The sequence below is a fragment of the Lissotriton vulgaris genome, chromosome 10, assembly GCF_964263255.1.
Source record: "Lissotriton vulgaris chromosome 10, aLisVul1.2, whole genome shotgun sequence".
Lineage (NCBI taxonomy): Eukaryota > Metazoa > Chordata > Amphibia > Caudata > Salamandridae > Lissotriton > Lissotriton vulgaris.
Genome location: NC_141698.1, coordinates 352,797,911 through 352,812,084, shown reverse-complemented (window position 1 = coordinate 352,812,084; position 14,174 = coordinate 352,797,911). Strand labels below are relative to the sequence as shown.

General features: G+C 43.0%; 1 protein-coding gene across 2 annotated transcripts in view; it reads right to left on the bottom strand.

The window, feature by feature from the left end:
* Positions 1–14,174, bottom strand: part of LOC147685239 (cathelicidin-1-like) — a 277,392-nt gene that overhangs the window by 80,172 nt on the left and 183,046 nt on the right. Inside the window, exon 4 of one of the 2 annotated variants that reach the window (XM_086941141.1) lies at positions 11,031–12,859. The exons of the other annotated variant lie outside the window; for it this stretch is intronic. Within the exon in view, the coding sequence (XP_086797267.1) occupies positions 12,734–12,859 (126 nt within the window). The 3' untranslated portion in view covers positions 11,031–12,733. Of the gene's footprint in view, positions 1–11,030; positions 12,860–14,174 lie in introns of those variants that run through there. 2 annotated transcript variants of the gene reach the window in all.

The window sequence follows — 14,174 nt, the reverse complement described above, 5'->3', positions numbered from 1 at the left end:
GACTTTTCCAGTGAGTTCATAGTGCAGACAGACACTTCAGAGCAAGGCGTGGGAGCAGTACTCTCCCAGAACAACAACGAGGGTGGAGACCAACCTGTACCTTTCATTAGTAGGAGGCTACTCCCCAGGGACCAGAGGTGGAGTGCAATTGAAAGGGAAGCTTTTGCTGTGGTCTGGGCTCTGAAGAAGCTGAGGCCCTACCTGTTTGGAACTCACTTCCGTGTTCAGACCAACCACAGGCCCCTCAGATGGTTAATGCAGATGAGGGTTGAGAACCCAAAACTGTTGAGGTGGTCCATCTCCCTACAGGGAATGGACTTTACGGTGGGACAGCGCCCTGGTACAGAACACACCAACGCTGCTGGTCTATCCAGATTCTTCCGCCTTAGTGAAGAGAACTCCCAAGAAGATGGGTAGTTTCACCCACTTTCAGCTGGAGGGGACAAGTGTTAGACCTGACACCCTTGGCATGGTTTCCCCCTATCTTTTTTGCCGCTGCCTCCTGCATTTTTGATGCTGTGCTGGATTTCGTTTATGCTGGTTTAGATGCTTTGGACACTCTGCCACTGCTAATCAGTGCCAGAGTGTAAGTGCACCCTGTGTAAATTATCATATTGATTGGATGTACCTGATTGGCATATTTGTATCACCACGAAGTCCCTAGTAAAGTGCACTGGGTGTGCCAGGGCTGGTGATGACAGATGCTACTAGTGGGCCTGCAGCGCTGATTGTGCCACCCACATGAGTAGCCCACAAATGGTGTCTCAGGCCTGCCACCGCAGTGCCTGTGTGCAGTCAGTGAACTGCCATGTCCTCCTGGTCAGTGTCCCCACTGGCTAGGCCTAACCCTTCCTTTTCTGTGCATATTGGGCACCCCTATGGAAGGCTCAAGGTACCCCCTTGGGCAGGGTGCAGTGTATATGAAAGGTAGAGCATGTACTAGTGCAGGTAACATGTTCTGGTAGTGAGCAGCACCCATTCTGTGTGATCACTGCTGCAAGGTTATCTTGCTCCATAGACTAACATGGGGGAGGCTGGTCCCAATGGCTACCAGCCTATCTTCCCATAGGAACAAGATAGGACATAAGTGATTGATATCCCTGAACTCAGAATTTAATAACACATCTTTTAGGAAAGGTTGTTTTTAAATTCTGTGTTTGAGAACAGTACTTTTAGAAAATGGCTTTTCTCTTGTCTGACCTTTCTGTGCTTCTTGGCCTGCTTGTGGATTGACTGTTTGGGTTGAGGGTGACAGGGGCTGGGGAGCCCCCAGGAGGGTATCTGAGTCAGCCCTAGGCTGAGTGACTGCATTTGCAACTAGAGTGGTGGGAGGGGATAGCACCTGGGATTGAATAGGGCTGTGCCTGCCTGCCACAATGCTGGCTCCACCTCCTGCTGGGCAGCTGACGACTCTGCCCGTCACTCTGAAAAGAAGGAAGAAGCCAGGAAAACAAAGTACTTAAGCAACACCCAGAACTGGTTTAGACCGGGCTCAGGACCCACTTGCACAAAGACTTCAAAGACTTTTAGGAGTATAAGAGAAGGACCCCTGACAACAGATTTTCAGATTCTACAATCAAGAGGAACCTCTGCCAGAAGAAGAACCGCTGGAGAAACTAAGGAAGTCTGCCCTTGCTGTGTGCTCTGGAGCTGACCTGTTTTGCTGTTCAACTGAAGGAGAGAAGAAGGGGACTTTGCTGTGTGCTGTGACTCCTGCCTGCTTGACCTCATGACTTTGCTGTGTGCTGTGTCTCCAAGAATCTCCAAGGGCCTGAGACGAGCTGGCCTCCTGTCCTGGAACCCAGGGTCAAAAGGTTCCCCAGAAACTACAGAACGCTGTGAAGATCGTGCTTGTTCCCTTCTGGGTGCGGGATTTGAAACTGTTGGCCGTGCAAGAGGATCGGTGTGCTCATCGGCACAGTCTTGCAGCAGACCAGAGGCTTGTTGTGCTCCCCCTTCGTGAGTTATTGTCCAAAAGGTTTTTTGTGACTTCACGAGCGCTCTGCCCGCCTCCTGCACCCTAAAAATCACTGGGCCGCTAATCACCACCGCTTACCCGGGCCTACATTCATCAAAAGATCTTGCTGTCCCTCGACGGGGCCGTGGAGAAGGAACCGAAGGATCTGCGTCCTGATTGGCTCGCGGAGACGAGCCCCCTCAGTAAACACCGAAGCCTGGTTGGCGGTGCCGCGCTGGGATTGCTCCCCGGGCCGCCGCGTCATCGACAAGCCGCGCTGTGAGTGGCTGAAGCGTGAGAGAAGCCTCGGCGTCACGAGAGGTTCGCCTCTGGAGCTGCGCACGGATTGGGCGATGTGAGGAGTCAACATAAGAAGGTTCCAGGAGAGCGTCCGGGCCTAAAGAACCCCCGTCTTCGCCTGGGACTTCGCATGCATCTCATCGACCCCGGCCTGCCATCCTCGCATCATCAAGGTATTTAAACTTCCCGCCGCTTGCTGGGCGGAGAGCTCGCTGGACTGGCAGAGGCCGAGTGGGGGTCTTTTCCTTCAAGTATACCCTCTGGAGCAAACACGATAGAAGCGCTTCGTTAGTACAGCACTAGAAACAACATTGAACCATTCTTTTAAGTTCCACAGGCTACGCATAATTTTGCTATGCTATCTGAGACTGAAACTGAGATTAAACTTATAATATCTCCCTAGAGAATAGTGCAACCCTTAAGAAGAGTAAAGAGATTGTGTAACTGCATTGCCTTTGGTGAACTGCCTAAAATTAGATAAAGATATATTTTTGATATATTTACCTGAGTGGTGTCAGTTTGTGGTGTGTCATTGGATTATTGTGTGTGTTAAGTCAAACTACCCTACACATTGACTTGGGGATAAGCCTGCCTGCTTTTGCAAAGCTACCTAGGGGGTGAGCAGGGGTTATCTACAGTGTGTAACTCTTTACCCTGATTAGAAGCAAGGGTCCCTATTTGGTCAAAGGTACTTACCTCTGCCAACTAGAGACCCCAGATCTAACAACATCTAATACATATGCTATACTTTATATAAAAGTAAAGAAAGTGTTCTACTAAAGATGTATAAAATGTACTAATCACACTTCACACAACGCAAAAGTAGGAAAATTGTTACATCACACAGAGATCAAATTTACCATTCCCGCTCCAGTCAATACAGCAGTAGGAAAAATGTTGATTGCGTAGGACTCCAATTTACGATTTTCATTGCAGTCACTGCAACACTAGAGAAAGTGTTGAATCACAGAGGAGTAAAATTTACTATTCCAACATCAGTCAGTGCAACAGTAAGGAAAGTGTTGGATTGTCGAGGGATCACATTTACTATTCTCACTACAGTCAGTGCAACAGTAGGGAAAGTGTTGGTTTGAATAAGGGTAAAATGTACTATTCCCAATCAAATCAGCGTAACAGTAGGGAAAATGTTGGATTGTGGAGGGATAAAAATTACTTTCCCGACTACAGTCAGGTTAACATTAGAAACAAACAAATTCACTTCAATGTAATAAAATAGTTTCAAAAACATAGTAAACAAAGAAAAATATATAAATAAAATAAATGCATTTGCCAATGTTAAATGCAAACAATAAATAACAACAAATATTATAATAGTTAAAACAGAAATGCACTTAAACAAAGAATTTCATTGATTGGTTCAGATGCTCCTTCCATCACAACCCCCTTTTTTACCGCTTTGTTCGCCATAAGTTGGCAGGGTATGCTCAGACGTGAGTCCCTTGCTCACTTTGCCACTGGATTCAAGCAAGCCTGGCTGAAGGTGGCTGTAATGCCAGAAAGTGGTCCTAGGAAGCTTGTTTCCGGTCCAGGGAAGGCATGGCTTGGCAGTTCGGGCTGGACTGTTCCCATGAGGCACAGGGTCAGGCTGATTTGCATATGGCCATGTCTGAACTGAGGAGGCAGAGTGGGCTAAAGAACGGTGATGGATTAAACCCAGAGCTGTTAACTGGGTGTGAGTGTTTGATTGGTGCAGATGCTCCGTCCATCACCACCCCCTTTTGTACCGCTGTGTGCTAATGGTAGGCTGAGTGGGTAAACAATCGTTCTCTCTTAGTTTATATGTTTACACACATGTTACCATGTGTTACACACAACCTGCCCAGAGCCCCAGTGCCCAAAGCTGTTTCCAGCAGCTGACCTTACGTTAAAAGATGGGTACTGGATGTTGCAGCTGAAGACTAGTTCATGTGGACCCACGGGGACCATTACACCACACCAGATATCAGACATCAGAGGTCCAAATGCAAAATGCAAAAAAAATAGGTTTTCACAAGTAGAAGCAATTTAGCAACACACACACACCATTTCAGTGAAAGGAAAAGTGGTTCAATCACACATGCTATTTGTAGCTTATGTACTAATAATCACACTTGTAGGAGAGTAGGGTCTGCTTTCCTATGGTCACCCCAACTTTTCCTTTTTGCCTCACGGTTTTCGACTTAATGTGGCTGTGGGCCTGCTAATCAGACCCACAGCCTGCTGTTCGCTCTCTAAATTCATATCCATGTACTTTAGGCACATACCCAATTGGACATTGGGTCACCTTATTAGCCTCTGTACAGTGTACTATAGGTACCCAGGACATAGGTGCATCCAAGGCCTACCAGGGGCTGCAGCATATCTTTTGCCACCCCTGGCTGGCTATCCAAACTGACACAACTGGCTGATCCCTCAGCTGGGGCAAGGTGGTGTAATCACCCCTTGCTTAGATATAGTATACCTATATCTACACCTATATCTGGACACATATGCACCTATAAGTCACTCCTATGGCAGGCCTTATCAATCCTGGAGGCAGAGTGCTTGGTTTTATGTGAGATGGTGCTCTAGCATGAGCTGAGCCTGTCTGCAGCTTTCGGGACCAACTCCCTTAGCTGTTCCAGGATATTGCCATACCATATACTCTTAAGTGCATTATAATCCTCGCGGTTACTTGATAACTTTGGTTTGGCTTTATCAAAACATGTGGTGTGAGGTGTCATACGCTTTGGAATACTACCCCCTCGCCAGTTCTGGCGACGGGGGTAGCATTCCACCCTTCTAGAAGGAGAAGACATGTTACTTTGCTTAAATGCGGTTAAATCTAACCAGAGCCCCAGCATCACAAAATGGATGCTGCTGCCACAGACACGAGTCTGGCCTCCTGCTGCTGACCGAAACTCCAGCAGGGGAGGCCTGGACAAATGGTATCCTGTCACAGGGAGGTGTTACACCACCCCAGACAGGAGAAAGTGGATTGTAGCAGGGAGGGTTGAATGAAACTAGACACTGCCTGGGGCGCACAAAGCACCCCATGCATAGTCCAGTTCAAACCGGTGCTGGGGCACTCCAGCCCCAGCTCTGGTGCGAAACTGGACAAAGGGAAAGGGATGTAACCACCCCCTTCCTGGGTACCACCCATAGGAGGGACCTAGCAGGTGATCCAGCCCCTTGATTTGCAATAAAGGTAGGAGCTGTACCAATGCAATTTAGATCATCCTGACTGAAACTTTGAAACAAAACTCTGGGCCCTTCGACATCCTACTCAACGTTGAAGACTGAAGAATCTCCCTTGTGGTCAAGGAGTGGCCACCCTGTGCAAGCAGGCACCATCAGCGCGACAAGGCTTTCTTTGCTGTTGCTCCTGCCGGAGCTCGAACGACAGAGACCAACAAGACCTGGACTCCCAGACTTCCAACAGCCCGATCCACAGTCCTAGCAAAGCTTAGACCAGTGGAGGCGACGAGAGGTGTGAGACGAGAGACGTGGGACGAGAGACGTGGGTCTTGAAAAGTCAACGAAGTGCTTCCAGTGCAGCTCCCGAGGCACCCTCGACTCTGTGCTTTGGGGTTTGAGAAGCCCCAGCTCCGAGCAGCCTGTGCTCCAAAGATCACCTTCCCGCACTCACCGAGTTATTACACTTGTAATAATTATCTTTTAAAAATACATCTCAAACATCACACCACCTCCTTCTATCCAGGCCTTGAATGGTGAATGCAACATATGCCTTGTAATTATGAAATACAAAAAAAGGTGAGGCAAGACATTGTCTTTTACTTATAAAGAAAAATATTTGTATCTGTATGAAACACCATCTATTAAAAACAGGAACTGATTATCTTTTGAATATTTGTTCATCCTCCTATTATGTTTACACACATTTATGAAAGATGCAGGAACATTGATGTTTACTGTATGTAGGGTGGTAAGTACTTATTGACAGGATGATGTCCAATATGACATGAGCATTTTGAAGATAAGAATTTACAATGGCCTTAGTGATTAAATAAATGATATGAATTAAACATATCTATATTGGATGTGTTGTGTTTCAATGGGATAAAGGAGTGCCTAACTTTCTAATACAGAGGATTATATGAAGAAAGAAAGAAAAGTGATGTATTTTCATGTTTATGATAAAATTGTGTGGTTATGTCCATTACACATTGGGTCAAATACCAGAGGATTTGTTTATGAGGGTTATGTACAGATGAGCAGTTTTTAACATTGATGTTAGTACGAGTTGGCATATTCAAATCAAATCACTTTATTCAGCTTTTGCAAAAAAAAAAATTAAAGTCAAATACACAATATATGTTCCAAAAAACCTGTAGTTAAAAATCTCTACCAAATGACAGTGAATGCCGCATAAAGAATAAGATATAATATTATAATATATGTGTATAATATCTGTTTAAGAGCAATAAAAATAAATGCATGACACTAGGTACAGGATAGCAATACTTCCCGGATCACATCACAACCAGCCCTAATATACCTCCAACTGTTAGTCACAGCTGGATCTGAGCCTAAAAGCAGATTTTAAAAACCTAAGAACATAAAAATAATGTTGCCAGATAACATTTGTAAAAAAATAAGGGCTGGGCTTACCTGCCTGAACATGAACTTTGAGAGTGGGGATGATATAAGTCTTCCTTGTAACTTGTAATAACTGCAAAACATTACGAAATGGAGCGTGTCCTGTGGAGACTTACAGCCGCAAACACAGGGCATTAAGCTCTGACCCGTTACACCCACGTGGCTGTGCAAGGAGAAGGTAAAGTTCAAAACAGAACCTAGTCAATAAAAATCATTTCGGAATCACTTAATAACTCTATAAGATATGGTCCTTGCTCCACACAGCTTTTGGGCTAACAAACCTGCATACACTAGGCTTCCTTTACTCCTGATCTTCTCTAACTAGGGTCCGCTGTCTCAAAAAGGACTCTTTTACTCAACCCAAATCCTTCCTCTTCAGCTGTGTGGGATTAGAAAATAAACCGGCTCTTCCTTGGCTCGAAAAAAAATTCCTCCGTATAATTGAACCACGGGATATGGTAAGCATGATCATGGGCCATACAGTCCTTCAATGTCAATTTGTTTAAAGTAGTCCCCTGACTAAGCCAGATAATAATCCACAGAGATAGGGGCGAAAAGCCAAAAAGTCAGAAAAATAAGCCATGCCCATCTCTTCATTTACCTCTATGGTTAAAGTCCCCTGGGGAATGCTTAAAAGCTGTCTCAAAAAGCTATTTTTTACTGCTTGCAATTCCTTGTGGGCGATGTATCCCCAGATTGCACTGCCATTGGACACCTCAGCAGTACACTTGGCCATATATATCTGAAAAAGATCCCCAATCTGTCTCTTTCCGAATCTAGAGGCAAATTTAAAAATGGTGGCAATGGCCCTTTTTAGTTCACCTTTCTTTCTGCTTTTTAAGGGCCCCCGATTACTATTATCATCTAACAGAACCCCTAGGTAGGAAAAAATGTCTGGCCTTGGGACAGATTTTACCTGGAAAGGATGAGACTTTCTTGAACAAGGTGCCACCTACATCACATAGGATTTCAAATTATTTATCAGGAGGTCTTTTTCCTCCATGAATGAAGTAAAGGAGTTAAGCAGAGTTTGCAGCCCCCTCGCGGTTCGAGTCATAAGGGCCGTATCATCTACATACAGAAGTACTGGCAGACCATGCTGGCCCACCTGGGGGTAGTCCACCTTGGACTCCACTAATACATTGTCCAAGTTACTATGTAGAAATTAAACAAGAAAGGGAGCAAAATACAATCCTGCATGTCTCCTCTCTGTATTGAAAACTGAGAGGTAACCTTAAAATCTTGTGTATATCGAACCTCTGCCTTTGTGTCTCTATGAAGATCCCACAGGACGAAGATGATATCTCTAACCACCCAGACGAACAATGTAGTTTGCCGGAGCTTAGTTCTGTTGACGCAGTCAAACGAGGATGACAAGTCCATAAAGGCCAAGATTTAAACATTGATCCACAGTTGACCATCTTGTACAAAAACCATACTGAGCATCTGCTAAGATATTATTTTCATCTCCCCAGCAGGTCCGCTTGTCTAGTAAGATGTGCCCGACCACCTTGACCACAGAATCCAACAGGGAGATCGGCCTATAGCAATGGGTGCTGTCTGTTTCCCTTTTTAAAAACTGGGATGATGGTAGACTTAGCCCAGGAGCCAGCGGGGGCGGGCTCTCACTGCAGCATTGATAATTGATGTGAGAGCAGTTACACACAAGTTCAAGTTGGAAATGCAAAGATCAGGGGGAATTCCATTTGGTCCTGGTGCCATATTTCTGGACAGCCCAACAAAGCCCTTCCTAACTTCTTCAGCTGAAAATGCTAAGGCAGGTTTCAGTTCACCTACTCCAATGACTGTAGTCTCGTCGGGAGGGCAGTGGAATATTTCCTCAAACTGGTGTACCCATTTATCCTCTGTAATATGAGCCCCAAGAACATTATCAGCGTCTACTGCCAATAAGGGGCTATTTATAATGCTACAAAACATGGAGCTTCTCTTTAAGGTGCTCACCTCAATAAGCAGACTCCATGCCTCCTCCTTCGGCACAGCCTTATGTCTAGCTAGTTTGGCTTTATAAAGACTTTGACATGTCTTTATAAGTGCTGGATCCCTTGGTCTGTACCCTACTGCCTTTCTTTGGCATATTGAATTTAATTACTGGTCTAAAGAAATTCCTATGCAAAGGGGCTGAAGCATGTTGGCCTGTGAAATGTGATTTGGAATATGAAAAACAGGATAGAGAAATCCAAAATTCTGACTTCTGGGATTTCTTTTCATGGATTACTAGACTGCAATATGATGATGTGGTATTATATGCCCCATGAACGACAATGAGCTTTCTTGTGCATAGAATAAGGCTTGATAATTTGCATCCAAAGTGAAAATAAAATAATGTTTTACAGTTCATGTAATAGTGGGAAGCAGTGAGGGTGCACCTAGAGCAAATCAATACTTGCAAGGAAATATATGAGTGTCTTGCATGTGGTCTAGCTAATAGCTATAAATCATTTGATGTGACAAATAGTTCTTGGGCATTTTTTTTTAGTTTCACAAAGCATGAGGCAGAAAATGTTCTGCACCTGCCTGTTATTGGGGGTTTCTGCAGCCACAGAACACATGCAATTTTGTCAATTTGTGGAATTTAAAGCTTTTTAATTGGCATTTGATGGGCGAGTGGCGATGAAAACTCCACAAACATCACTAACAATTTACAAAATTCACTTTAGCAGGACAAATGTGAAAAAGGTGAAAAATGTGGTTCACAAGCAAAACAAATCACAGGTTGATTTCACGTTTCGATGAAATAGTTCACCCAGATCTAATAGTGAGATACTTGTGAAGCAAAGGCACATCTCGGGATTAGTGGATTGTAAAGCTTTTCAGAATTTTAAATTCTATTGCCCAGATGCATCAAGCATTTTTGGAGTCGCAAACGGTGCGATTCCTTAAAATCGGCCGTTTGCGATTCCAAAAATGCTTTTTGAGATGCATCATTTGTTTTTGTAGAAAATCGCTAATTTTGCGATTTTCTAAAATGCGATTGCATTTAAGGAATCGCAATTTTGCGATTCCTTAAATGCAATGCATCATTTTTTAAAAATTTGCGAATTTTCAAATTGCAAGTGCAAATTACCACGAGGTTGAACCTCGTGGTAATTTGCAAAATTGTTTAAAAATGCACAAAAATGAATTTTTTAAACTGTTAAGTTACAGACACACATGTCCTTAGGACATGAGTGTATGTAACTTATAGGTAAAAGTGCATTTCATGGGTGTGGGGGGGGGGTCATTTGGACCCCCCTCTCCACCCTTGAAATGCTTTGTTGAATTGCGATTTCAAATTGCGAATTCGCAATTCCCATTCATTCCTATGGGCATTTCAGCCCAAAGGAATGAATGGGAATTGCGAATTCGCAATTTGAAAATCGCATTTTTTATGCGATTCGGTAAAAATTGCGATTTTTACCAAATCGCAAAAAAAATGCGAGAAAAATGATGCATACCATTTTGCAATTCCTAATTTGCGATTGGGTAAATTTCGCAAATTAGGAATCGCAAAAAAAGTAGTTTGATGCATCTGGGCAAAAATCTTTTATGCAAAATCACAAATATTTTTTGTGTGATAACATATAACTAAGCACTGTATATCTAGCACTACTTCGGTCTCCGGACAAAGTGTTAATAACACTGACATGGAATATTTTTGGAAGATCTTTGTAGATTGCCACAGTTTTTAACTGCACTCCAGATTTCTGTTCTTCACAATACTGCCCAGTACTGCACAGTAACATCTGCCCAGTTTGCTGTGATATTGTATCCTGGAGCATTCTGGGAAGGAGGTCCGGTTCAAATCGGGGCTAAATCACTTGGCCCTCAAAAAGATGGAATAGAACTTGTCAAGGTACTACAATACTGTGGAGCTCTGTTTTGCTCGAGAATAGTCACCCTTGGAACTCGGCAACTGAAACAGTTGAAAGCACCGGCGACAATAGGTTAATAATCCCTGTATCCTGAAGAGAAGGCGATCAGAATAGTATATTTGCAATATCAGCAACATTAGTGAATGAAATTTAAATATTAGAAACTGAAAATTTTGATAGCGTAATATTCCACTCGCCTTTTGATTAAGGGGTAAAACATACAAAACATATCTACAGCGTTGAATGCCAGTGAAAGTAAACAATGCTATAATGTACAAATACACAATGCTGAACACAAGAAGTCAATTTCATAATGATAAAAGTTTTATTTGACAATAACACTCCAATAATCAAGACTGGACTCGGAGTACAATATAGCATCAACCTTAACCATCGCCCTTACCCCGTCACCTTCACACTTATCTTAAATATACCCGGTCCTCTAAATGTAATTCTTAAACTAACCCTTACCATAGTCATAACTGTAAATCTAGCTCTTACCCCAACTCTAATGCTATTTTAATTGTAGTGCTAGCATTCACTCTAAACCAAATCAACCTCTGAGTCCACTGGAATTATATGGAAAGACGACATCATTCTGTGGCAGGAAAAAGAAAATTGCGTGCATTGTACAGAACATTCTATGGAAGTATTATCTCACCATTTTATTGTTGTAAGACTCATATTACTAACGTATACCAATAGCATGCACAATTTAGTTTTCTAATTAAAGAAAAGTATAGAGATTATCCAGATTACATTGGAATTGCCATTTACCAACGAATAATGATTTTTTATTGCTTGTAAAGGTAAGAATGCCATTTTATTTACACTGCCCCTTTGTAATTTCCAGCATAGGATACCTTGCTTTAAACTTACAATGTGCCACTCAGTAGAAAAGAAGGCTATATCTTAAATGAATAGAGTTCCTCTTTTATTCTGTGTGTTCTATTCATGCTATCTTCTGTTTTGGGTTACTCTATGTCCTCGGTAGAGTGTACCAGAATCAACTTCAATCATTAGGAAGCTTGATCCCAGAATTTGATTTTTATAATAGAAGTATCACCCTAGAAGACATTAAGATTGAAGAAATCCGCTTTAAAATAGAGGGAATAAAATGTATTGGATTGGTTTGTTCAGGACATGGTCTGTATTCGTAGCATAAGATTAATTTGGACGAAAAATGAAACAAAACATTTTAACAACCCAGAGAAAAATCTTTATCTCCACTCTATTAGAATCACAATTAAATATGTAAGGATGTTGTTCATGCTGTAAACAAAAGTATTTCCCCAGTCAATCAATTGGGGACCTTAAATTTCACTTCGCGTGTACCAGTTAATACTTGAATACCGCAATCAAGGATAGAAAGGTAGCAAATTAAATTCTGCAAAGTATCTGCCACGAGCATGGCAGGGTTTTTTTGTAACTTGTGATCCATTAGAGGCAGGGCCATTTTTTGTTGAACACTGCTGTGCAGCAGATGGTGGAATATGTGGCCACTGCAGTAAATCCATAATGAGATGGAAAACGCAAAGAGCGCACATATTAGAAATCCAGTGACCCTGTTCTTATGCATAATCAAAACCCTAACCTCAAGCCTAAACCTAAGATTAACCCTAATGTAATCATTCCGCCGTTTTACGATTAATGAGCATTGCATATTTTGTTGTTCTTCAATGTCTACATTTGTACATATGGTATTTAATGTGGTTTATTTATTTTCACTTCACAGAGGCGCGAGCCTCCTTTGCATATGATCATTTGGAATATTCATCTCACTTCACCCTACCCATGTGTTTGCTCTTAATGTTTTTGACATTGCCATGATCATAACATTGTTACATTTAGCAAATTAATCTGCGAAAATCATTGAGATTCTACAAGTAATGCTGGAAAATCTTAGTGCTTTCCCCAGGGGAAGTGAGTCTTCCCAAAAAATGGTTGCCAATATAGCAGACAGAAGTGAGTCACATGCAGAGGGAAGGGGATCTCAATGGGAACATTATGCGATCTTGCCCGTTTTAGTAAGACCAGCTATAGATGAACCGTTGCCAGGCCTGGGTCTGCATATCCATTTATTATTTTTGAAGACACATTGCGTAGCTTGCCTTGGTTTTCTTACTGGAATCTACAGGAGGAAGAAACAAGATGTGCAGTCAGTCAGCGATTAAAGTCCAGGACTTAATTTGTAAAATAATAGGTGTCAGTCCTGACTGAGGCCACTGTAGCTTGCACCACACATCGTCCCCGTCATCTCGCCCAAAACAACTACTTACCATGTCTCTCGCCTGCAAGCGTGACAGTTCAGATTATTTCAGGTCCCCAAAGCTAAAAGAATAGCTGGGAGGCAGGTATTAATATTTTTTTATTTATATTGTTTTCATAAACAACCGTTATTCTGCTTATCTCTAAATTAGATGAGCAGCGCCACCATATGGCAGAGTCCTAAGTGGGGTGATGACAATTAAATGCAGATGCTGAGCAACGGAAACCACTGGCTCAAATGAAGCACTGGTAAAGGCTTCTTAATACAAATTAACACATGGGTTCTCAGCATCTGCTCAAAAGAGACTGATCCTACCCATAAGGTGCATTTGCAGACCGAGCAAAATTGACAATCATTAGCGCCCCCTTAAAACCATTCTAATTTGATCTATAAAAGTCTCCATACTGCATTAATATAAAGGAGTCGGGAGGTTATTGTTCACGCCATTGCCCTGAATCTTCTCTGGTTACCTTTGACATGAAGAACGGGGAAGCAGGCCGGTCTAGATGAATGAATTGTTGTCCTCTGGCTTTTACAGGCTGTGCTTTATTTGAGCCACTGGTTGAAGGTGTTCCCGACGGCACTTATTTTGGGGCCTGGGACTTAATTCATATAGTGCTTCATTTATGTCTAAAGTACGAACAGCCTGCATGTTATTGAAACCTTGGATAACATTAGTTATCTGAATGGGTGACCATGGGTCCCTGTCAGGACTGCCAACACACATATATATATACCAAATACTTTTTTTACACTGACTTTGCACAGAGTAATAGTTAATTTCTGATGCGCTACAGCAGCGGTGCTGCACTCTTTCCTGGGCTCCACCCATACCCAATAAACTGGAATATATTACCCAACTCCGATAGGCTGACTTCTTCCATGGGGAGTGTCAACCTAGCGCTCTCTAACCCTTTTGCACACAAAGCACATCTTGTCAGGGCTGGCTTGGTGGTCTGTGCCTTGGGACCTGAAGCAAGCCAACCCATGCTCCATAGATCACCGCAGAGATCTGCTAGGCGTTAACCCTCCTTCCACAACAAGCAGCTACCTAATGATTGGATGAAGCTCTATCCTGCAGTGCAGACTCACTGGCAATGATGCTTTCTCTGGGACCATGCTGCCCACCCATCCTTCAGCTGGATCAGCTGTGTGACCGCCCTGTAGACTTCCTTTT